We start from the raw sequence: 27195 nt of genomic DNA, 5'->3' as shown, positions 1-27195 counted from the left end.
GTAACATGGTTTATCCAAGACCCAAGAACTGTGATGCGCCGAGGGCTTTAATGTCCGTCGCTCCAAATCTTTGTTGTGACGAGACAAAGAACTGTGAAACATACACTCACGTGACATCTATGGTGCCATGACTCGGATTTAACCTGGCTGAAACAACCTCTATGTGGAAGAGGCCAAGCACAACAGGAGCCCAACTCAGCAAAGCTCCTGCACTAGAAGCGGAAGGCAAAGAAACCCAGCGCAGAGGAAGGCCCATCGTGCTGGAAACCGGGACAGCGAAAAACGAACTCAGCAGAAAGCTCACACAGCCCAGTCTCAGATTCCAGAAGACCTCCGGTTAAGGTCAACCAGCTACAACATGCAGTGCCAGTTCAACAAAGATATAAAACTACAGCTGACCACGGAAAATATCACACACCCTTGGACACCGCTATAAGGACTCTGAGGATTGAGGCTAGTAAGAGAGGGAGGCCCAATATCCCTTGCCGCCCCAGTTCAGCAGGAAGTAGCCAGAAAGACCTCGATGCCCCTATTCCCAAAGAATTGGGCCTCCCATCTCTTGAGGGGGGGAATGTTAGGTAGGTAGAATAGGGAAAAGGAGTCCAAAATGGCGGTGGCTAAAAGACAAGGAAGGTCAAAGGAAGATCCGAGGACCAGAGTGAAAACTTCAGGCAGAACAAACAGCATTCCTGGCTAAGCCCAATTTGCATAGGGCAGGCCCAGGTGGAAGAAAAAACATATAAAAGGAGGAGCCAAAGCGCTTTCTCTCGGACTTTCTCTCCCGCGTGCGTGTGCTCTTTTCTCTCTCTCTCTCTCTCTCTCTCTCTCTCTCTCTCACTCTCCTGCTATCTTCTAAATAAAATAGAGCTGTAACACTGATTTGCCTAAGAGCTGTAACACGGTTTATCCAAGACTCAAGAGCTGTGACGTGCCGAGGGCTTTAATGTGCGTCACTCCAAATCTTTGTTGTGATGAGACAAAGAACCAAGGAACATACACTCGCATGACAATACTAACCAGGGTATTAATCGATTGAACTCGGAGGCCTCTATTATGAGAAGGACACTGCTACAAAACTGCAAGGCCCTAGACAGCTTACAGCACCTCAGGAAGTCACCTGTGCCATAATTCAAACTGAATGCTGTGTTTTCACACCTGATGAATCCTCTAATATAACACTTGATGAACTAAATTAAAAATCAGATTTCTGCCTTAAAAAAAAAAAAAAAAAAAAGAAAATGGGCACTGGAATGAAGAACCTAGGTTTTAATCTTAGCTTCATCCTTATTAACTGTATGATATCTAACAGGCTACCTCCCTCAAATTTATTATCTCCATATTTGTAAAAACAAAAGAATGTATATGAAAGTGCTCTGAAGCTGTAAAGTGATATATAATTCTAAATAATATCAGTATTTTTTAAGCCTGTAATTTTAAGCTTTGGATTCTGCCCTTCAGTAGAGCTGGATGGGCTATTTCACTTATTTTAATAATGTTTGAATATTGCCATAAAAACTGCTGGACTTCTCAGCTATTCAAAAGAAGCTCATGAACTTTTAGAAAGCAGTTAAGTAGATTAAATAAAATTCCATATGTACTTTATTTGTTCCATAGGATAAATTTTTTTCTATTTGATGTCATTTTTTTTCATATCCCAATACTTTGAGCCACTTTTGAATTATCTACTTGTTGTAAGGTTTACTTTGTAAACACTGTCTTTTCCTGTGTCTACTTCCAACAATATTAAGGTACCCTTGAACTCTTGAGGATGTAGACCTCCTCCCATGTTTATATTTCACTTAATACATAAATGAGAACCTCAAATATCGCTACATGATTACTGACCACTTTTCATACAACAGCATCAAATTATGAACCCTGAATGGACTGTTGTTATAAAACAGTAAGAAGCTTAGATAAATTGAAGGCTTAAATCCCTTTTATCGGTAATTCTGGATCACTATCAAGATACTCTTATGTAAGCTTTGAACTGAAATATGCCAATCAATTTTCACTTTAATTTCTGAATGTTTTTGGCAAACTTTTGTTTTCAAAGTATTTGAGGTAGGCCACAGCATTAAGATCTACCAAAGGTGAAAAGCATATGACCATGCTCCCACCCCATGGAAATCATCAGCATTTTCTAATGCATTTTAAACCATCTGTCTCAGACTTTCAAAACTAACTTTCTATTTTATGAACAAAGAAAACGCATAAGTAGAAACTAGTATTTTTCCATAGTATTTGAAAATAACCACCTTAACCTCTTTTTGAATTTTATTATGATATAAACTTCATAAAATCTCCCATTCGGTTTCCAAAAACTTGCTTTAATGCTTCTTCTAAAAAATTTTCTTTTAGATAAAAACTATCCTTTAACAAGTAAGGCAAAGTAATTGGAGACTTTTCTTCAGATTAAATTACTTCCTTTAATTAAATTATACACTTACATTTTGCCAGTTGCTGATGCAAATTATTCAGTGTGTTCATCAGATTTTTACATGGTTTCTTTGGAAGTATCTTCCAGGCTACATTTTTCTTGTCACCAGTTCTGAGATTAAATGATAACAATAATATATTTGTCAGATTAACATGGGGAGAGGTGGGGCAGGTATATACCTGTTATTCATAAAAAGGGGAAAAGAGAAAACACATTGAATGAAAATAAAGCATACAGAATATTCTTGTTAAAAGGAGAAAAATACTTCAGGTGTAAAATGGACTGCTTAACATTGTAAAATTAATTTACTATGAGGGTTGAACTTTGTATTAAATATAGCTCAAAAACGTATACTTATGTTGATACTGAGTCAATTCCAGTTGCACTAGAATCATGCAAATCACTCCAAAATTTAATGTGGTGGTCATCAGATCCCCCAGAGGAGGAAACGGCAATCTACTCCAGTATTCTTGCCTGGAAAATCCCATGGACAGAGGAGACTGGTGGGCTACAGTCCATATGGCCACAAAGAGCTGGACACGACTGAACATACGCGCCTGCACACATTACCCTTAAGCTCATTTAGAGTCTTTACACACTTAAATATTGGGGAAATCCTACTATTGGGACTTTTGTTTTGTTTTTTTCTTATAGACTCTAAGACAAAGCACTCTAGGATACATTCAGTGAACTTAGGATCCATCAGATCAGATCAGATCAGTCGCTCAGTCGTGTCCAACTCTTTGCGACCCCATGAATCGCAGCACGCCAGGCCTCCCTGTCCATCACCAACTCCTGGAGTTCACTGAAGGATCCATAAACCTTGTCAAAATACTTTGATATATTCAATATTTAGTTTCTTAGTTCCCTAAAAAATAAGTAAAATTTAGTTTCTTTCAGAAAAGAAATCATCTATAATGTTAGATTATTTGAAAGAAGTATAACATCCCCAAATACTTTTATAACTATAAAAGAAGATCTGACCGGTATCTCTGTTTCTATGATGAACTCAGTAATCTGCTTTATCACAACTATCACCACACAGTTGCTCCCGAAACTATAGATGGAATAGAAAAAGGAAAGGGCATGGCGATAAAATGTGGTAAAGCTTCTGGACTTAACTATAACTTTGATTCCATTCTCTATTTATTAAAACTTTTTACTGTTTCAAAAGCAATAAACACTAATTTTAGGAAACTTGAAAAAATGTAGAGAAAAAGGAGAACAAAAGTAAACCACTTATGTTCTAACCACCAAACTCAACAACACAGTGCAGGTGTTAAATGGAACATGCTGAACTTTTTTTTTTTTAATGTTCCCTACATTTCCCACAGAACAAAAAGCGCAAATAAAACTCCACAAACTAAACAAAGAAAAAACGAGTGGATGGGAAAGCTTAAGCTGACAAAGAACTGTCTTGGAATCTACCCTATCTTTCCACAATGAGAAAAAAAATACAGACAGGACAGGGTCAAACTGCAGATGTCCTGCTGTGAGATTTTATTTCATTTAGAATGTGACCAGGACTAAAGAACCCTGTATTAAAGTGAGAACACAATGTAAAAATACTTGGCATTATTTTCTTGCGGAAAGTTTCAAACACAGCACTCCCACTGTGCCTTAGCATTCACTGTGTGTCCCTTGCTAGGTTATTAGCAATTTAAGAGAAAGGAGTGTATTTGGTTTGTTTTTTTATTCCCGGTGCCTAGCAAAAAAAAAAAGGTGGGGGGAAGGACACTTGAGATGTCTGTAGCATAAATGAATGAACAATATTTTGGTATCAGTTCATTACATTGAATTACTACTATTTACTCACATAATTTTCCTCCTCTTGCCCTTGATAGCATCACTCTAAAACTTAGTTGAGGAGAAGCGCTTTATCTAGTACCTAAGTTTGAATCTATGACAACCTTTTGCATTTTTATTCATGGTGAGTTCCATTTATAAGATTACTATTACAGAATTAGTTAGCCAATAATTAGTGGCCGAAGTACTAGTTATGGAGTCAGACCATGATGTTTTCAAAATCAGTCCCGTGAGTATAAGTTATGTGCCTTTTGCTAAATTACTTAAAAATCTAAGTTTTGGTTTTCTTATCTGTCTGGCAGAGTGCTTAGTAAAAACTACCTCACAAAATACAGAGAATAATAAGAGATACCTTAGGCTATGCATACAGTTTTATGCCTAGTACATTATCAGATATTAATTTCCCTTCAGAAACTTGACATTCATAACATGTTCTTTATGTATTTATGAGTCAGAGAAGGGGAAAGGAAACAACAAATTTCATATTCAGGAGTTTTCTTTCAAATTTCAGGTTGAGGTTTCAGAAATTCAGGATGAAGGAAAGCAGAAAGTGATTAGTTCACTGGTTTAGTCCTCCCATAGGTTTGAAAGGGTGATAAAACCAAGAAGGAAGACCACTGATGAGTGCAAACAACTCAATGTTTTTTTGACTTTTTTAACTCATTAGTGATCAAAACAGAAAGTTAAAATAAGAAAAAAATTATTTTAACAAATTAAGTATAAAAAGAAGGGAAATGTAATTTATTACCATAATAAATACAGTATACACTTATTTACAACACTGCATTTCAATTTTTAAAAACATTATATCATGTAACATTTAACAACTGGCCAAAAAAGAGAGATGTTACTTTAACATTTGAAGAATTAAACTGTAAAAGGTACTAACTAGCTTTGGGGCTTTACTAACAGGGTAACTTGCAGTTATTTTAAGTATGTCCTGTGGATGCAATGTGGTATTGCATCAATTTCCTCTTTCCTGAAGAGCTTAAGTATGATTAAACTGAAAGGACACAAGAGAAAATACTGAATTAAAGAAAAGCTATATAGTTACAGTAGGTACAACTTAAATATTTTTTCAATAAAGAGAGAGAAAATTATAAAATCCTTACATTCCTTACATAAATTTCTAAGGCATAAGATTATAATATTTCTTAAATATTTAAATATCTGAGGAATAAAACCTTCTCTAGTACACTAAATCCATCTCATCAAAGTATAGTAAGAACTGATTCAAAGATGGCAAAAACCCCAAATATAAAAAAAAAAATATAGCTCAAAAGAATTCTAATTATTATCACAAAATATACCAAAAAAAAAAAAAACAAACCTACGAAGTTGCAAATTACAGAATGTAGAATCACTGAAACAAACTTACTGAGAAATGGTGTTGGTATCTAGGTCAACACAACTGACATCTGGTGGAGGGTCATAGAGATCAAAGTATCTTGAATCAATTCCTACTATGAATGGACATGGTGCACTCAAGACATCTGCTAAAGCCAGTGGGCAGAGAGGAACATAGGGGCACGGCCAGTGGAAAGGGAAAATCATCTTGGATAAAAGATAAAAGAATATTTAGCTGTTTTAACATTGAAGCATAATTCATTGGCAACACAGAAAATTGTCTTTTAAATATTTATATCTAAAGTAGTTTAATACTTGTTAAATAATTACAATTAGTGATAATGGTCAGAAAATTAAAATTCATTACACTCTGGATTTTAGTTAAGCATTGAAATAGCTTTAAATTATATGAATAATTACGTTTAAAATGAAACTGATCGCCAAGAAGAAACTGTGATACCCACAGACACTAATGCTTCTGTCACACTGGTGAGCACGGAGGGCCGTAAGGAATGAATGAGAATTTTATGCTCTGTTACTGCAAACACCAGGAGTGTCACAGCATTTTCAGGACCCAAATTCTGGAGCAGTGTTGAAAACTTGCCACCACTGTAAATCCAAACAAAGAGATATAATTTAAAAAACACAGATCCAAAATCTCATTATACAAAATAATTTTTAAAAGTTTATGATTAGGGTAGGGTTACAGTTCACATTATATATTCAACTTTAAAGATAGAACTAACACCCAAAAAAAGATGTCCTTTTCATTATAGGGGACTGGAATGCAAAAGTAGGAAGTCAAGAAACACCTGGAGTAACAGGCAAATTTGGCCTTGGATTACGGAATGAAGCAGGGCAAAGACTAACCGAGTTTTGCCAAGAAAATGCACTGGTCATAACAAACACCCTCTTCCAACAACACAAGAGAAGACTCTATACATGGACATCACCAGATGGTCAACACCGAAATCAGATTGATTATATTCTTTGCAGCCAAAGATGGAGAAGCTCTATACAGTCAGCAAAAACAAGACCAGGAGCTGACTGTGGCTTAGACCATGAACTCCTTATTGTCAAATTCAGACTTAAATTGAAGAAAGTAGGGAAAACCACTAGACCATTCAGGTATGACCTAAATCAAATCCCTTATGATTATACAGTGGAAGTGAGAAATAGATTTAAGGGACTAGATCTGATAGATAGAGTGCCTGATGAACTATGGAATGAGGTTCGTGACATTGTACAGGAGACAGGGATCAAGACCATTCCCATAGAAAAGAAATGCAAAAAAGCAAAATGGCTGTCTGGGGAGGCCTTACAAATAGCTGTGAAAAGAAGAGAAGCGAAAAGCAAAGGAGAAAAGGAAAGATACAAGCATCTGAATGCCGAGTTCCAAAGAATATCAAGAAGAGATAAGAAAGCCTTCTTCAACGATCAATGCAAAAAAAAAAAATAGAGGAAAACAACAGAATGGGAAAGACCAGGGATCTCTTCAAGAAAATCAGAGATACCAAAGGAACATTTCATGCAAAGATGAGCTCGATAAAGGACAGAAATGGTATGGACCTAACAGAAGCAGAAGATATTAAGAAGAGATGGCAAGAATACACAGAAGAACTGTACAAAAAACATCTTCACGACCCAGATAATCATGATGGTGTGATCACTGACCTAGAGCCAGACATCCTGGAATGTGAAGTCAAGTGGGCCTTAGAAAGCATCACTACGAACAAAGCTAGTGGAGGTGATGCAATTCCAGTTGAGCTATTTCAAATCCTGAAAGATGATGCTGTGAAAGTGCTGCACTCAATATGCCAGCAAATTTGGAAAACTCAGCAGTGGCCACAGGACTGGAAAAGGTCAGTTTTCATTCCAATCCCAAAGAAAGGCAATGCCAAAGAATGCTCAAACTACTGCACAATTGCACTCATCTCACACGCTAGTAAAGTAATGCTCAAAATTCTCCAAGCCAGGCTTCAGCAATATGTAAACCGTGAACTTCCTGATGTTCAAGCTGGTTTTAGAAAAGGCAGAGGAACCAGAGATCAAATTGCCAACATCCGCTGGATCATAGAAAAAGCAAGAGAGTTCCAGAAAAACATCTATTTCTGCTTTATTGACTACGGCAAAGCCTTTGACTGTGTGGATCACAATAAACTGTGGAAAATTGTGAAAGAGATGGGAATACCAGAACACCTGATCTGCCTCGAGACATCTGTATGCAGGTCAGGAAGCAACAGTTAGAACTGGACATGGAACAACAGACTGGTTCCAAACAGGAAAAGGAGTACGTCAAGGCTGTACATTGTCACCCTGTTTATTTAACTTATATGCAGAGTACATCATGAGAAACGCTGGACTGGAAGAAACACAAGCTGGAATCAAGATTGCCGGGAGAAATATCAATAACCTCAGATATGCAGATGACACCACCCTTATGGCAGAAAATGAAGAGGAACTCAAAAGCCTCTTGATGAAAATGAAAGTGGAGAGTGAAAAAGTTGGCTTAAAGCTCAACATTCAGAAAACGAAGATCATGGCATCCGGTCCCACCACTTCATGAGAAATAGATGGGGAAACAGTGGAAACAGTGTCAGACTTTGTTTTTCTTTGGGCTCCAAAATCACTACAGATGGTGACTGCAGCCATGAAATTAAAAGACGCTTACTCCTTGGAAGGAAAGTTATGACCAACCTAGACAGCATATTCAAAAGCAGAGACATTACTTTGCCAACAAAGGTTCGTCTAGTCAAGGCTATGGTTTTTCCTGTGGTCATGTATGGATGTGAGAGTTGGACTGTGAAGAAGGCTGAGCGCCAAAGAATTGATGCTTTTGAACTGTGGTGTTGGAGAAGACTCCTGAGAGTCCCTTGGACTGCAAGGAGATCCAACCAGTCCATTCTGAAGGAGATCAGCCCTGGGATTTCTTTGGAAGGAATGATGCTAAAGCTGAAACTCCAGTACTTTGGCCACCTTATGCGAAGAGTTGACTCATTGGAAAAGACTCTGATGCTGGGAGGGATTGGGGGCAGGAGGAGAAGGGGACGACAGAGGATGAGATGGCTGGATGGCATCGCTGACTCGATGGACGTGAGTCTCAGTGAACTCCGGGAGTTGGTGATGGACAGGGAGGCCTGGCGTGCTGCGATTCACGGGGTCGCAAAAAGTCGGACACAACTGAGCGACTGATCTGATCTGATCTGTTGCTCTTTTGTAGGGAAAACGCTGCATCCGAAACACACTATGAAAACAATGAAGTTTTATGAGGTTTTGAAGTCATCTGCGTCTTCTGCCTTGTATTAAATATGGAAAATGAAAATTTATCTGCTTTTTTCTATAAAATGATCTGCCATGTAGATAATGTTCAAGTAAAGAATTCAATGTATACACAAAATGTTGTTATATGATTCCATTTATACAAAGTGTCCATTACAAGCACATCCGTAGAGAAAGAAGTAGATAAGCAGTTGCCTAGGGCTGGGGAGGGTGTCTATGTGTTTGTATTTGCAGGGATGGTAGAGGTAAGGGAGGGTAACTGCTAAAAGATACAGGTGTTTTTTGGAGCTACGAAAATGTTCTGAAGTTGATTACAGTCATAGTTGCAGAACACTGTGAATATATTCACTGAATTGTACAATTTAACTAGGTGAACTGTATGGGATGTGAATTATATATCAATAAAGTCATTACCAAAAAAAAAGTCTCTTGGTAGTCTCAGTATTTCTAGTTTATTCTCAGTTCAAACAAAGGTTAAGAAAACACTGGTCACCCAGGGCCAAGACCTGGTGATGAAATAATCTGCAATTCTTACAAAATTAATGTCAAAGATGGCAGCTGTTCTCCCTTAGGTATGTGCCACCAAATAACTTAATTATATTGTAACTACTTCCCTGCTAGAAAAAGTACATGGCTAATTAAATATCAAGAAATGATACTTTAGAAAAAACATATTTCATAATCTCTGAACTTTTAAAGTGATGAAATACATTATTCTATTCCATGGGCTAGTATTTATAAGTAACTTTTTATTTGGGGGTTAATTTTAAAATGAGTATTTTTCAGAGGATATTTAAAGCTAAAAAACAATCATTTTCATAAACTATAGACATATGTACTCATTTATGCATTAACAGTTGTACACACTCGATCACAGTTAAGTGGATATGCAAAATACCAAACACTATTGTAAAATAGTTTTTCTGTGTTCTTCAAGAACTTTAACCTAAATTTTAAGTAAAAGAAATTTAATAAGAAACAATTAGATGAGAAGTATTTCCATTAACATTTGCAATTTTCCCTAGGAAAAACAGAAAATACTTGAATGCTATTTTAGTTTACACTAAACATTTAGAGAAACACAATGAAGTTTTACTTGCCTCAGTGGAAGAGGTGAAGAAACAGGCTGACTGAGGATCAGATTATCATGTGGTGATAACTGAAAATAGATATGAAATAAAGTATTTCAAATATAAAGATTAACTTTAAAACACCACCTTCCTGTAAAAAAAATTTCACACACATATATATAGATGATGTCCATAAAGTTTCAGTATTCCCATGCACCAGGTATAGGAATCATCTAAATCACTTACTAAGATCCTAAAAAATATGTCCTGATGACTTGTCCTGATGACTGCCCTAACTACTAATTCTTACTCTAAACCATATTCTTTTATTCTGTTCCTCAACATTTCCCTGATGCCATTTTAACAAACCTGCATTGAAAGAATACACTGTTCATTTAATATCATAAAACCAGGGTTAGTTAATCTATGGCCTCAGGGCAAATCCACAGACCACCTGCTTTTACAAATAAAGTCTTACCAAAATAGAGCCATGCACATTTGTTTACATGTTATGTAGAGCTGCTTTTGTGCAATGAAAGTGGAGCTGAGCAGTTTTCAGAGAGACAGCACAGCCTGTAAAGTCTGAAATATCTACTGTTTGGTCCTCAATAGAAAAAACTTGCCAACTTCAGCTATAAGATAAATCTTTTATGTGTATGCAACCTGAATGTGCTATATATATATATATTCTGGCACTAAATATCAAGAAGTAACTTGGGATGATATGTAGATATACAGACTATTTACAACGCTTATCAAAATGATATTTTTCTAGACACTTTATCTGTATCAATATATTAATACAATTAATCTACATTTTAAATTTTATGCATATTTACACAAATCTTAAATATCTATTTATAAACGATTTCTAATTTTGAATGATAGTCCACTAAGGGTTATGATAAATACAATAAGGCACATACAGAGATAACACATGAAATATTTTCTCAAGATCACTTCAAAAATAATGCTTAAATAGATTAGAAAAACAACTTACATATCAAGATTATAAACAAAAAAGAAAAATAAACAAAAAAGGAAAGATAAAGTCAACTGGGACAAGAGATGGGGAAAATAATTTATGTTCACTTTAAACTTCCCGTCACAAGGATGTGAGCAATTCTTCCTGCAATTAGGAAAACACACAACTTTTTCTTTCATCTATTCTAATACATTTAACTTAGGGAGTAAGTGCCAAAGGCAAAAGTTTTAAATACCAAGAATAAACTTAGGGAAAGCAGTCCCTTTTTATGTGTTCAAAATGTCTATTGCTGTCTACTTCAAGTCTACAACCCTTTATCTAAGAGGAAACATTAGATGTTGGCTGGGAGGCAGTTAATAAAATCATAAGGGTCCCAACTCCAGCATGAAGCAGCATCTGGTTCTCTTTTGATTCCATTTGATGTTTCTTTCCTCTTATAAAACTGTTATACTTAGGTTACATTTTGACCGAGTCCATAATCATTCAGTAGAGCACTTACCTCAAGAAAATCTTACCTGAACTAGAATCCGTGGTCTCTGAGGAGATGGAAAAGGAACTTTATGCATAAAATGAGAAATATGCCTTAAAAACAAACAAACAAAAACCTAATTGATTCCAAAGAGAATGCCATATGCTATAAAGGTCAACATGTCACCACAAGTTCATGTTGAGTCAAAAGCTCTGTGTACCGATAATTTCGAAATCCCTGCTACCACAAAAACAAGTGAACAAACAACCAAAATCATTTGTACCATTTAAGTCCCTTCTGAATAAACCCAGACCCAAAATTTTCATATTAATACTCTCTCATATCCAGTAATAATTGTATTAATGTCTCAAAAGCCACTGTAAGTTCTACCTTATGTGGACATTACCAAAGGAGCTAATCCTTGTACTACAGTACACTTATTTTTAGTCAATTGCTCATATTTAAAAAATGAAGCAACCATTGAGTATTTCAGAAAAATGAAGGAGTTTAACTATTTCTAAAATAAGAATAATATACTTTCGATTAACAATAGGTTAAAAATTCTATTGCTGATTTTTTGGGCTTTTTCCCCATATGAAGACAGATAAAAAGATAGATTGATGGGTTTTGTTTTGAACACCATGGAAAAGGAAAAAGGAAACAATAGTAAACAATCATTTTAAAGAAAGAGTTATTTTATTTCTATATTACTTTTAAACTATTTCCAAATCATCTTGGCCGCAGAACTGAGATAATGTCATCTGGATAGAAAACATCAGAAGAGCATGGTATCTAAAATATCTAAAGTGAAAGTCAAAGTGCTCAACTCTTTACGACCCCATGCACTGTAGCCCTCCAGGCTCCCCTGTCCATGGGATTTCCCAGGCAAGAATACTGGAATGGGTTGCCATTTCCTTCTCCAGGGGATCTTCCCAACCCAGGGATCGAACTCAGGTTTCCCAAGCCACCAGGGAAGCCCAAAATATCTAAGTTCAGTTCAGTTGCTCTGTCGTGTCCCACTCCTTGAGACCCCATGGACTGCAGCACGCCAGGCCTCTGCATATCTAAAATGATATCTAAGATATCTAAAAACAGTAAGGAATATAATAAGCCCAGATTATATGTAAAATAAGAATCACAAAACCTTTAAAAAAGAAATTCCAATTAGAATCTCCAAACTTCACAAGATATTAAAAAATGAAACATTTATGTCATTTTGTTAGAAATAAAATCATCTAAAATAACAAAACTGTAGATCTAACTGGGGCTTTCCAGATGGCTCAGTGGTAAGGAACCTGCCTGCCAATGCAAGTGATGTGGGTTGGGAAGATCCCCTGGAGGAGGAAATGGCAGCCCCACTCCAGTATCCTCACCTGGAGAATCCCATGACAGAGGACCCTGGCAGGTCACATTTCATGGGGTCGCAAAGAGTCAGACATACTGAGCAGCTGAATACACACACACACACAGTTATAGTAAGAGAAATATTACCTAACTGAATCAACCAAATCTTTTTTTCTCTTGAAAAATTTAGTTTCCAAATAAAATCCATTCAATTTCCAGTACAAATATACCATACACAGTGGAAAGAGCTGCCAAATTTTGAACCGAGAAGGCTGCTAACTTACTTCTCAATTGGAAGGACGTGAGGTCCAGAGATGGAATAACGATATAGAAAAGTCAAAAACTTCCTGAATGCGTCAAAAAAAGGCCAGTGAGAGAGAAGACAGATGCATTTATTAGTGTGAATTGTCTTGGAACTATCAGACTTCTCATTTGCTGATGATGCTAAACCCAAAAGAAATCTCTGTTTTTCTGTGAGATTCTCCTCGGAGTATGGTTCATAAAACTGAATAGCAGCACCATAGACCTGGAAAAGAGATAATATATTTGATAAATATGCCTTATATCATTTACTCAAATCACATTATTGGTTAAATATTTAATGGATGAGCTATTATGAGCCATTATATGCCTATGAGGCAGGCAAGGTGCCAGGTACCAGAGACAGTGGTGAAGAGACATTGCTCTTGCTTTCTTGAAGTACATTAAAACATCGATGACGACAACAACAAAACCACACGGTGCAACTGCTGGGTCCCCTTATTACTGGAAAACAATATGTTTAATTAAATTTTTTCATAAAGAGTGACAGCAATTGTGTTGATATTCTGTATAAGAAAATGACTGAAAACAATGAGTTGGCCAGAAAGTTCATTTGGGTTTTTCTGTAAGATGCTACTGAAAAATCCAAACAAACTTTTTGGCCCACCTAATAATTATTTAGTAGAGAGAAGGACAGAATTTTAGATAAGGAAATACAAATTTCAACTTCAGACAATTCACTGAATTTCTCTAGACCTCAATTTCCCAATATATAAAACGAAGATATTATACTACAAGATTATCAAAGTCCATTTCAATGATAATAGGCTATGGTTCTAAACAGCACTGCATATTTAATAAAGTCTTTAGTATTACTTTAAAACTTTTGTAACATAGAAAATGAAGCAATGCAGGATCATCATTTGATAATGAAAAAAATCTTTGGCCGTATTCACAAGAAAAGCATTTGGATATGTGAGACAGACTGAAAATTTTCTTTTCCTATGTCTCCAGATACAATTATTTTAATGTGAAAGAGGTGCATATAATCGATCCAATTTAACCAGTTATTGTTTCTATTGTTACTGCATATAAAACTTAAGACTTGAAAATGTACAAGAAAACTGCAGATATCATTTGTTAAACACAGAGTACCTTTTCAGCTGAGGCTCCAGTTAACACAAACGTAGAAAATACAGGGAGGGGGTATTTGCTATTTGATGGCCAACATTCAATAGTTGCGCCCATTGGTAAACAAAACAGGGGAACAGATTCTGGGAGTGAGAATGACTCGTAATCTTCTTGAGGGTATCTACAAATTAGACCTATAAAAACAATAATAAATATTAGCTCATCAGCTCTTGAATTTAGCAGCTCATAATTTGAATGATGCTAAAATGCTTTATTATTTAACACATCTGGAAGACTAAAACACTATATATGTTCACCAAGTAACTCTGAATGCTTTAATAGGATTCAAGTGGATTTTAATCCTTAAATTAGTCATATTAACTACTTAATATTTATCAAGCTTCATCCACAAAGGCTAGTAAGGCAAACAGGAAAAGACTATTCCCTGGTAGCTCAGAGAGTGAAGAACCTGCCTGCAATGCAGGAGACCTGGGTGGGGAAGATTCCCTGGAGAAGGGAATGGCAACTGACTCCAGTATTCTTGCCTTGGAAAATCTCATGGACAGAGGAGCCTGGTGGGCTACAGTCCATGGGGTCACCAAGAATCAGACATGACTGAGCAACTAAGCACACACAAAGAAACATACACAAATATGCACACACTCCTAAAAAAAAAAAAAAATCCAGACTTCCTGGTGGCTCAGATGGTAAAGCATCTGACTACAATGCAGGAGACCCAGGATCGATCCCTGGGTTGGGAAGATTCTCTAGAGAAGGCAATGGCAACCCACTTCAGTACTCTTGCCTGGAAAATCCCATGGACAGAGGAGCCTGGTAGGCTACATGGGGTCGCAGAGTCAGACACGACTGAGCAACTTCACTTTCTTTCACTTTCCTAAAAATTCATTTTGTGTTCACACGACCTTACAGCATATAAACATACTATTTCGGGAGGAAATTTTCAATATGCATATATTCACTTTACTAGTTTTTGATAGTTTTGCCTCAGGGTTTGTTTTTTTTTTTGACACATTAAAACAGATATTCCATAGGACTATATATATATATATGACTTCTAGCACAAATACAAGAAAAATTATCCATAAAAATAGAAGTCACATGTTTACAATGTCTTTAAAACAGTATCAACTTAAGCCCAGCTTCTGAATAATCTCAGATTATATGAAAATAGAGTTTCAAGCGGTATATGATTTCATGTTAAATAGACTAGTTGACAAAGCAGTCTAGGTATCTACTTAACAAACCCTCAAGACCAGACTCTTTTACTGGATTTTGTGGGACTAGAAACAGTAATAGGTTTCCTAAGCTTGAATCCTTAAAGTGGAAGCCATCACGACACAATGTTAAAAATAAAATGACAAACCGGGAATATGAGTGGTTGGTCTGCCACTAATAGCTGTTTGACTTCGGACAAGTCGTGTACCTATCGGTGTCCAGTTTTCTCATCTATAAAGTGAGATGAACTAGATATACTGAGGTCCAAGGCAATTCTAAAATTCTCTAGTTATATGCTGGTGCTGCTGCTGCTAAATCACTCAAACATGTCTGACTCTTTGCAACCCCATGGACCATAGTCTGCCAGGCTCCTCTGTCCATGGGATTCTCCAAGCAAGAATACTAGAATGGGTTGCCATGGCCTTCTCCAAATTATATGCTAGCCAACCCGTTGATCTCATGAGGATTTACACTTAACTGTCCATTACTTTCTCAAGTCATGAAATAATGGTATAGCCTTTAAGAAACTACAGAAACAGCAATGAACTGTGGATCCTAGAAAATCACAGGCAGAAGAAGGTAGGAGTCTAGAGTACTAACTTTAAATTTTTATTTTTTGAAAAGCTGAATCTGCTTTCTTGTAAATAACTTGATATTTTGAGGCTTTTGGCAACTGAAAATTTCAACTATGCATTATAAAATTATAAATTATTTATAATATTTCTGATTATTTTGAAATATAATTACATATAAACTACAGACTTGACTAAATTTAATATAAATATTAGGCTTCCCAGGTGGCGCCAGGGGTAAAGAATCTGCCTACCAGTGTAGGAGACACAAGAGATTCAGGTTAGATCCCTGGATCAGGAAGATTTCCTAGAGAGGGAAATGGCAACCCACTCCAGTGTTCTCTCCTGAAAAATCCCACGAACAGAGAAGCCTGATGGGTTACAGTCCACGGAGTCACAAAAGAGTGAGACATGACTAACATTCACACAGTACAGTAGCTGTATAAATATTAAGGAAACTAATTCAAAAGGAACATAAATATTTTCCTCACATTTTCTGAGTTAAGACTTTAAGAGAATGATATCTACTTATTATTTACTTAAACCTATTATTTAAAAAAAACCTTACCTTCTTTTAAAATTAATATTCCACTAAGCATCCAATAACGTATGGATAAAGACAAAACAATCAAAAGACGTGTGTTATAGTCTCAGTCCTGACATTAACACATTTTAAGACAGTTTTTTTTTCTTTAATCTTATTGGTCCCATAATACATTATATATTAAGTATTCCATGAAAAATTATACTTACCAGCTTTGTAAGATATAGTGTTAGTCTTTGCCACTGATTTTTTATAACATAAGTATACTGCTGATCCCCACTGAATTTGAAAAAAAATAAAAGAAATATCATTAAACTTTAAAAAGGCAGTAACTTAATAGAATCTCTTTGATTTCTGCAGTATGTAATGATGGATTTCTTTTTATTTTCAGTTGATTATTTTGGGGGCATTTTATTGGAGTTATTGCCCAATTTTCTTTCAGAAATAAAATTTAATGTATTTTCTCCTTGCAACAGAAATAACATGAGGAAAACAACTATTTAAAACAAAACCAAGCCACAACAATTTAGATTTTATTCTAAGTTCAAACTTTGGACAGAAATGATAAACAAGAAATATCCACTCATGTGGATGTAGACCTTCCTTTTGATTCCACAACACCTTTCAGATATTGCCAGATTTTTCATAGTTCTTTATACCAAACTCAAGAGTTGTAATTTGCCATATCCATTTCCCTATTTCCTATTCTGTCATGAATCTATTCCAAACCAGGTTTTAATCCCACAATTTTTTAAAAGAACTCCTTGAAAACTTTAATGATACCAATTCTAATAGTCAATTCTTAGTCTTCATCTTTTTCAGTCTCTCAACAGATTTTGATATCACTAATGACCCCCTTCCTGAAACATTTTTCTTTCTTGGCTTTTGAAGCATCACACTCTCCTGGTCCCTCACCACCACATCTCTGGCCAGTCCTCAATCTCCCTTGTAGAATCCTCTCTTTTCCTGATCATTAAATGTGGACTCTTCTTTACTTTCTCTAAAGGATCTCATCTGTTTGGTACCACACTTTTAAATAATAGCTATTTCCAAAAGAGTTTCAAATTCCTAGTCCCCAAAGGAGATGGAGAAGACTGTGGGTAAAGCAAATCTGAGAGTAAAGGAGGTTTAGACACAGTAAGTTTGGAAACATCTATTAGACATCCAAGTGTAGAGTCAAATAGAGGTAAGGTGAGAAGCCTGAAATGGATGTGTAACTTAGAAGATGCCACCACTTGACAAGAGGTGATTACAGATACATTCACAAAGCGTACTTCCTTTAGGTTTCAACTCAAACGTCACTTTATTAGACAGCCCTCCTTTCATCACTTCATATGCAATACCAAGTCTCCCTCTCCCTTCCTTGGTCCTCCTTATTACCCCTCTCTTGTTGTTGCTGTTGTTTTCCTCCATACATAGCACTTACCACCATTTGGCATATAGCATATTTTGTTATTTATTATCTGCCTCCCACCACTAGAACATAATAAGCTCCATGATGGTAGAAGCTTTGTTTTGCTCACTGCTGTATCTGGAGCACCCACAACAGTGCCTATTATATAAAAAATACTTAATAAATACTTGTTAAAGGAATGAATGTGAGGTGATGTGTTTGTGCATACATGATGGAGAGTGCTTGCATGGACCAGTCAGTACATGACGACAGATACTTAGCACTGAGAACAAATATATATAAAGAAAATACACTTACTTTAAGAAATACATTTTAAAAATATTAAGAGACTACCATAAAAACACCCATTTACTCATCACCCAGCTTTAACAAATGTTAACAATGACCATATTTGCTTCCAATATTTTAATGTATAAACAAAAAAATTACACATTTAACTAAAGCCTCATCTTCCATTCCTTTCCGTCCTCTGAGTTAACTATTGGCCTGAAGCTACTGCATTTCATTCACATGCATTTTTAAAATTTCTACTATGTAAATATATACACCTTTAAGTATATATCATTATGTTATATGCTTTATAACTTTACATAAATGGTGAAGTGTTGAATACATGCCTTTATGGCTTGCTTTCTCACTCATCAAAATGTTTTTGAGAATTAGTAAAATTGATACAGATCTACCTTCTTCACTTCAACTGGTAGATAGTATTCCATTAATGAAATACTTTACTTTATCCATTCCCTTACTGAGGGACATTTAGGTTGGTTCCTCTCTGGGGTGTGTTTATGAACAATGTTGCAGTAAGTTAGCTCCTCACCCAGAAATTTCCCGCTTTTTTAAACTTTTTTAATATGTCCCCAAGCAGATTAGTATGTTAAATCATACTTATTTGGACATTAAGTTATGCTTGTTACTCTGTTAGATTTTGATTCTAATAAAAATTTTAATATTTTCACATCAAAAGAAGGGATGTATAAATTCAAGTGGATATTATGAGTGTCAGCAGATTGGGCCTTTAGTTTTTTTGGTGGTAAAAATTTTATAAAAGGTCCTGTATAGCAAAGTCCCAACTCCAGTTCCTAATAAGCCAAATTTGTAAAGATAACAAAAAGCCTTCAGTAACCTTTGTGATGATAAAAAGAGAACTATATATGACCATGTGGATGTGGTGGAAACCAAAAGGAATATCCTAAAATAAAACACAAGGACTTAGAGATAAAGTAAAAGTTATAAGGCCCTGGAAGAAAAGAGCCATGGATATAAAAACTAAATATGAGAACGTTTTCTAAATTTTTTCTTATAAAAAGGTTCAGCAAAAAAGAAACTAGGAAGGGCTGTTGTTCTTAAAATACTTTAAATGTTTAACCCATAAAATATCCATACTGTGGTTTGCCATGGCAAAAACATTTCTTCCGGAATTACGTAGATGATTTAACTATTTGCTTGGTTAATAACTCTGCTTTTCTAAGTAAACTTGCTAAATCAAGTACTGACATTCTTGAAAGGCTGTAAAACAAGAACCATTTGTACAGAGTATTAAAAAAAATACTCTCAATGAGTCAAAAACTAAGGGAAAAGTCCCAAATTAGTCCAAACATTTGCTGTGTGCATCAAAGCACCAGGTCTAAATATCCTTAACTATACATTTTTGCAGTTTTGGACCACATGACATTCTTAAATTCTCTTTCAGCTCTAAAATATTATCATTCTATTCTAAACAATCTTACAATAAACTCTGTTAAAAAAAAAAAAAAACAATCAAAGTCCAAATCACTTAGGGCTTATGATCCAAAGCTTAAAAACTAGTCATTCTTGAAAACTTTTCCCATAAACTTCTAATGGGAGGTGGAGAAGTAGAGGAAATATATTTTGAGACCAAAGTTGTAAGCCTGGTAGAAAAATCATGTAGGAATTTGAAGAAAGACTCAATATGCATTTCCTCATGTCCATTAGATTGGTTTCATTCTTTTTTTTTTTTCAGTTTTTTGTTTTTTAGGTTTATTTTCTCCTGGTTTCAAAAACTAGAAGATGCTTTCATTCAATCTACCTAATCTCCCCAAACCAAGAATAATCTATAATATAACTATACTCCTGAGCATTATCAACACATCAGTAATTTATTCCTAACCATTTCCTGATTATATACACAATCAACAGATATGAAAAGAAGTTTCCTGCATTGCATGTCTATTTTAGTATTTCTGAAAGAGTTAGAAGTCATTGTAGGTCTACTCTGAAGATCTAAATTTACTTTTACTACCTTATAGACAATAGAACAGAGATTGTTAATAGATATAAACCACAACCCATTGCTTAAAAAAGACACCAACCACTAAGATCAGGACAGTTTCTCTACATTTAGGACTGATAACTAGATTTAAGAGTAAGGAAATAAACATTTAAGAGGTTTTTATTCCTATAATGTTTCTTAAGGGAACTAAGAGGAGCTTAAACATTGGGCAAAAATAAAAGTTCTTCCTTACTGTATGTTAATTATATCTCAAAACTAAACAACAACAACAACAAAAGAAAAGCTCTTTCTCAGTCATTAAATACACACAGAAGGAACTGAAAAGGCAGAGTTAACTAAGGAGTAATTAATAATAGCTAACTTTTGTATAGCACTTACTATGTGCCAGGCACTATCCTAAGTTCTTTACAAATAGTAAACATTTAATCTTCACAAAAAGCCTGTGATAAAACACTACTTTATCTTTGTTTCCTGATGAGGAAACTGAAGCACAGAAAGTCAAAGAACCTGTCCAAGACATGTATCTGGAATGCAAATACAGCAGGTTAGCTGGAGTCCATTCTGTTCACACTAGGTTACACTCTCTCTCTCTTTTCTTTTATGCTGCCTCTTTACTCTTCCAGGAGAGAATTAATACTCCGACAACACCGGGACCAATACATCAGGGTAAGGAAAAACAGAAACTTATGTCCCTGGTTTTGGTTTCAATGTAACAAGTCTACCTTGAACACTTTGGTTAATAAGACCTAGTAACGGTTCCAAAAAATTTACTTTCAATCTAAAACGAACAAATCTATAAAATAAAGGGAAAAATCACTAATGGGAGAATGGCAAGTATCTTTGAGCCTGAACAGCCTTGCTAAAATACTAAACCAAATTTGAAATGAGGTTAAGCTAGACATTATATTACAAAAAAGTTCAAAAACCCTTTCTGCCATCACTATCAGTACCATATAAGGCTTTTAAAACTCACTTGCTACCGTGATCTTCTTCCTCCACCATAATCTCTCCATTGTCACACTTCATCAACAAATCAAAATGCAAGGATGGGACAGAAAGTGGATAGAGGAGGAGGTTTCAGAAGTAACAGCTCAGGCAAAGACCAGAAGCAAAAATGGCTTGGAATTTTCAAACTCCTGAGTGGAGTTGTGTGGTGACACCAGTATCACTGGAGATCACGTGTGCTTCCTGTTCAAGTATTCCTTCAGTTACATGAGCTCCAAGACCAAGCCCTGAGCCTTTGGAGCGGGAGTACTGACTCCAAGACCCTAGACTATCAGAGAACTAACCCTAGGGGGTATCAAAAAGTGACAACTCACAAAAAGGAAACCACTGTAATACAGACCCAGCATCACCCAACCACCAATAGCACCCTGTGAAGGACCCCTCATCTAAACAACAAATAAAACAAAAATACAAACCCAATCATCAGCAGATAGGATTACCACCTCACTCAGCCTTGCCCATCAGAGGAAAGAAAAACAAAAACTCAACACAAAGCTTATCCTATACGAAACTTACACAACCACTGGACCAACCCTAGCGGACAGAAACCAAAAGGAAGAAAGAATTCAACCTTGAAGCCTGGGAAAAGGAGACCTCAAATACAATAAGTTAAAAAAAATAATAATGAAAAGGCAGATAAATACTACACAAATGAATGAACAAACTAGAAACACAGAAGTCCAAATAAATGAAGAGGAAATAGGCAAAGTACCTGAAATTGAATTCAGAATAATGATAGTAAAGATGATCAAAAACCTTGAAAGCAAAACGGAGAAAATGAAAGCATCAATTAACAAAGACCTAGAAAAATTAAAGAAAAAACATGCAGAGACAAACAACACAATTACTGAGATTAAAAACACACTAGAAGGAATCAATAGCAGAATATCAGAAGCAGAAGAATGAATCAGTGAGCAGGAAGATAAAATGGTAGAAATAACTTACGAAGAGCAGAATAAAGTAAAAAGAATGAAAAGAACGGAGGATACTCTCAGAGACCTCTGGGACAATATCAAACACACCAACATTCAAATAATAGGGGTCCCAGAAGAAGAGAAAAAGAAAGGGTATGGGAAAATTTTTGAAGAGATTATAGTTGAAATTTTCCCCAACATGGAAAAGGAAATAGTTAATCAAGTCCAAGAGGCACAAAGAATCTCACACGGGATAAATCCAAGAAGAAACACACAAAGACACAAACTAATCAAACTAATAAAGACTAAACACAAAGAAAGAATATTAAAAGCAGCAAGGGAGAACCAACAAGTAACATACAAGGGAAACCTCATACACTTAACAGCTGATTCTTCAGCAGACTGCAGGCCAGAAGGGAATGGCAGGATATATTTAAAGTTCTGAAAGGGAAAAATCTACAACCAAGACTACTGTACCCAGCAAGGATCTCATTCAAAATTGATGGAGAAATCAAAAGCTTTTCAGACAAGTGAAAGTTAAGAGAATTCAGTACCAGCAAACCAGCTTTACGACAAATGTTAAATGGACTTACATAGTCAAGAAATACAAGACAAGAAAAAAGATCTACAAAATCAACCCCAAACAATTAAGAAAATGGCAACAGGAACATATATATGGACAATTACTTTAAATGTAAATGGATTAAATGCTCCAACCAAAAGACATAGACTGGCTGAATGGATTAAAAAACAAGACCCATATATATGCTGTCTACAAGAAACCCACTTCAGACCTCAAGACACATATAGACTGAAAGTGAGAGGATGGAAAAATACATTCCATGAAAATGGGAAGCAAAAGAAAGCTGGAGTAGCAATCCCTGTATCAGACAAAATAGACCTTAAAATAAAGAAGATTAGAAGAGATAAGGAAGGACACTACATAATGATCAAGAGATCAATCCAAGAGGAAGATATAATAATTGTAAATATCTATGCATCCAACATAGGAGCACCTCAATACATAAGACAAACACTAACAAACATAAAAGAAAAAGTTGACAGTAACACAATAATAGTAGGAGACTAACACCCCACTCACACCCATGGACAGATCATCAAAACAGAAAATTAATAAGGAAACACAAGTCTTAAATGATACATTAGATGAGATGGATCTCACTAATATCTTCAGGACATTCCATCCAAAGGCAGAAGAATACACCTTCTCAAGTGCACAAGGAACATTCTCCAGGATAGACCACATCTTGGGTCACAAATTAAACCTCAGTAAATTTAAGAAAATTGAAATCATATCAAGAAACTTCTTCTGACCACACTGCTATAAGACTACGTATCAATTACAAGAAAAACACTGTAAGAAACACAAACACATGGAGATTAAACAACACATTTCTAAATAACCAAGAGGTTACTGAAGAAATCAAAAGGGAAATAAAAAAAATTTCTAGAAACAAATGACAATGAAAACAGAACAACTCAAAACTTATGGGATGCAGAAAAAGCAGTCCTAAGAGGGAAATTTATAGCAATACAATACTACCTCAAGAAACAAGAAAAACATCGAATAGACAGCCTAACTTTACACCTAAAACAACTGGAAAAAGAAGAACAAAAAACCCCCCAAATTAGAAGGAATGAAATCATAAAGATCCGAGCAGAAATAAATGAAAAAGAAATGAAATAAATAATAGTAAAAATTAATAAAATTAAAAGCTGGTTCTTTGAAAAGATAAACAAAACTGAAAAACCTTTAGCCAGACTCATCAAGAAAAAAAGAGAGAAGAATCGAATCAACAAAATTAGAAATAAAAAAGGAGAGGTTACAACAGACAATGCAGAAATACAAAGGATTATGAGACTATTATGAACAATTATATGGCAATAAAATGGATAATCTGGAAGAAATGGACAGATTCTTAGAAAAGTTCAATCTTTCAAGACTCAACCAGGAAGAAATCGAAATTATGAACAACTCAATTACAAGCATTGAAATGGAAGCTGTGATCAAAAATCTCCCAAAAAACAAAAGCCCAGGACCAGATGGCTTCACAGGAGAATACTACCAAACGTTTAGAGAAGAGCTAATGCTTATCCTTCTAAAACTCTTTCAAAAATTGCAGAGGAAGGAGTACTTCCAAACTCATTCTACGTGGCACCATCACCCTGATACCAAAACCAGAAAAAGACAACACAAAAAAGAAAACTACAGGCCAATATCACTGATGAACATAGATGCAAAAATCCTCAACAAAATTTTAGCAAACAGAATTCAGCAACACATCAAAAAGCTCATATACCATGATCTAGTTGAGTTTATTCCAGGAATGCAAGGATTTTTCAGTATTTGCAAATGAATCAATGTGATACACCATATTAACAAATTGAAAGATAAAAACCATATGATAACCTCAATAGATGCACAAAAAGCCTTTGACAAAATTCAGCACCCATTTATGATTAAAACTCTTCAAAAAATGGGCATAGAAGGAACCTACCTCAATATAGTAAAGGCCATATACGATAAGCCTACAGCAAACATTATTCTCAATAGTGAAAAACTGAAAGCATTCCCCCTAAGATCAGGAACAAGACAAGGGTGTCCACTTTCATCGCTATTATTCAACATAGTTCTGGAAGTCCTAGCTACAGCAATCAGAGAAGAAAATGAAATAAAAGGACTCCAGACTGGAAAAGAAGTAAAACTCTCACTGTTTGCAGATAACATGATACTGTACATAGAAAACCCTAAAGATAGTATCAGAAAATTATTAGAGCTAATCAGTGAATTTAGCAAAGTTGCAGGACACAAAATCAATACACAGAAATCACTTGCATTACTATATACTAACAATGAAAAATCAGAAAGAGAAATTAAGGAATCAATCCCATTCACCATTGCAACAAAAAGAATTAAATATCTAGGAATAAACTTACCTAAGGAGACAAAAGAACTGTACACAGAAAATTATAAGACACTGATGAAAGAAATCAAAGATGACATAAACATATGGAGAGATATTCTATGTTCCTGGGTAGGAAGAATCAATATTGTGAAAATGACTATACTACCAAACGCAATCTACAGATTCAATGAGATCCCTATCAAATAACCAATGGCATTTTTCACAGAACTAGCAGAAAAAATTTCACAATTCATATGGAAACACAGAAGACCCCAAATAGCCAAAGCAGTCTTGAGAAATAAGAATGGAGCTGGAAGAATCAACCTTCCTGACTTCAGATTGTAATACAAAGCTACAGTCATCAAGACAGTATGGTACTGCACAAAAACAGAAATATAGACCAATGGAACAAGATAGAAAGCCCAGAAATAAACTCATGCACCTATGTGTACCATCTTTTTTTACAAAGGAGGCAAGAATATACAATGGGGCAAAGACAGCTCTTCAATAAATGGTGCTGGGAAAACTGGACAGCTACACGTAAAATAATGAAATTAGAACACTTCCTAACACCACACTCAAAGATAAACTCAAAATGGATTAAAGACCTAAATGTAAGACCAGAAACTAAAAAACTCATAGAGGAAAACATAGGCAGAACACTCAATGACATAAATTAAAGCAAGATCCTCTAAGACCCACCTCCTAGAGTAATGGAAATAAAAGTAAACAAGTGGGTGGAGAAAGAAATGGCAACCCACTCCAGTATTCTTGCCTAGAGAATCCTGTGGGCAGAGGAGCCTGGTGGGTGGCTGTCGATAGGGTCGCACAGAGTCAGACATGACTGAAGTGACTTACCAGCAGCAAACAAGTGGGACCTGAAAGCTTTTGCACAGCAAAGGAAACTATGAGCAAGGTGAAAAGACGACCCTCGGAATGGGAGAAAATAATAGCAAATGAAACAACTGACAAAGGATTAATTTCCAAAATATACAAGCAGCTCATACAACTCAATACCAGGAAGACAAACAACTCAATCAAAAAGTAGGAAAAAACCTAAACAGACATTTCTTCAAAGAAGACATACAGATGGCCAACAAACACATGAAAAGATGCTCAACACCGCCCATTATTAAAGAAATGCAAATCAAAACCACAATGAGATATCACCTCACACAGTCAGAATGGTCTGACCATCAAAAAGTCTACAAACAATAAATACTGGAGAGGGTGTGGAGAAAAGGGAATGTTCTTGCACTATTGGTGAGAGTGTAAATTGATACAGCCACTATGGAAGATGGTATGGAGATTCCTTAAAAAACTAGGAATAAAACCACCATATGACCCAGCAATCCCACTCCTAGGCATATACCCTGAGGAAACCAGTGTTGAAAAAGATACATGTATCCCATTGTTCATTGCAGCACCATTTACAATAGCTAGAACATGGAAGCAACCTAGATGCCCATTGACAGATGAATGGATAAAGAAGCTGTGGTACAAATACACAATGGAATATTAATCAGCCATAAAAAGGAACGCATTTGAGTCAGTTCTGATGAGGTGGATGAACCCAGATGGTAGATGAACCTATTATACAGAGTGAAGTGAGTCAGAAAGAAAAAGATAAATATATTCTAATACACATATATGGAATATAGAGAAATGGTTCTGAAGAATTTGTTTACAGGGCAGCAATGGAGAAACAGACATAGAGAACAGACTTATGGACATGGGCAGAGGGGAGGAGAGGGTGAGATGTATGGAAAAAGTAACTTGGAAACTTACATAACCATATGTAAAACAGATAGCCAACAGGAATTTGCTGTATGGTTCAAGAAACTCAAACAGGGGCTCTGTATCATCCTAGAGGAGGGGATGGGGAGGGAGATGGGACGGAGGTTCAAAAGGGAGGGGATATCTGTATACCTATGGCTGATTACTTTTTAAGAAATAAAAGAGAGAAAAAAATGCAAAGATGGCATGAAAGAATAGGGCATTTTGTATATGAATGGCTGTTGGCAAGAAATGGTCATCCAAGTAGGGATCACACAGCTGCAAATAACTCTTAGGATACAACTGAGATATTACAGATCATACATAATGGCCTTAGACTACTGGAAGAACTTTGGCTTTTACTACTAATAAGAGTGAGATGGGAAACCATAAGGGTTGTAAGCCCAGGAGAGACATGATC

The 27195-nt window shown here is 35.7% G+C and overlaps 1 protein-coding gene across 6 annotated transcripts in view; it reads right to left on the bottom strand.

Annotated features, from left to right (window-relative positions):
• DENND4A (DENN domain containing 4A) overlaps positions 1 to 27195 on the bottom strand; it is a 124844-nt gene that overhangs the window by 54092 nt on the left and 43557 nt on the right. For all 6 annotated transcript variants that reach the window (XM_044925411.2, XM_025296299.3, XM_025296298.3 and 3 more), the window contains 8 exons: positions 16694 to 16763; positions 14157 to 14326; positions 13025 to 13266; positions 11443 to 11509; positions 9973 to 10031; positions 6058 to 6202; positions 5625 to 5800; positions 2451 to 2551 (listed from right to left, as the gene is read on the bottom strand). In XM_044925411.2, the coding sequence (XP_044781346.2) occupies positions 2451 to 2551; positions 5625 to 5800; positions 6058 to 6202; positions 9973 to 10031; positions 11443 to 11509; positions 13025 to 13266; positions 14157 to 14326; positions 16694 to 16763 (1030 nt within the window). The remainder of the gene's footprint in view (positions 1 to 2450; positions 2552 to 5624; positions 5801 to 6057; positions 6203 to 9972; positions 10032 to 11442; positions 11510 to 13024; positions 13267 to 14156; positions 14327 to 16693; positions 16764 to 27195) is intronic.

Source organism: Bubalus bubalis, chromosome 11, assembly GCF_019923935.1.
Source record: "Bubalus bubalis isolate 160015118507 breed Murrah chromosome 11, NDDB_SH_1, whole genome shotgun sequence".
Lineage (NCBI taxonomy): Eukaryota > Metazoa > Chordata > Mammalia > Artiodactyla > Bovidae > Bubalus > Bubalus bubalis.
Note: the sequence above shows the minus strand (reverse complement) of the source record. Positions and strands in the feature narration are given on the sequence as shown.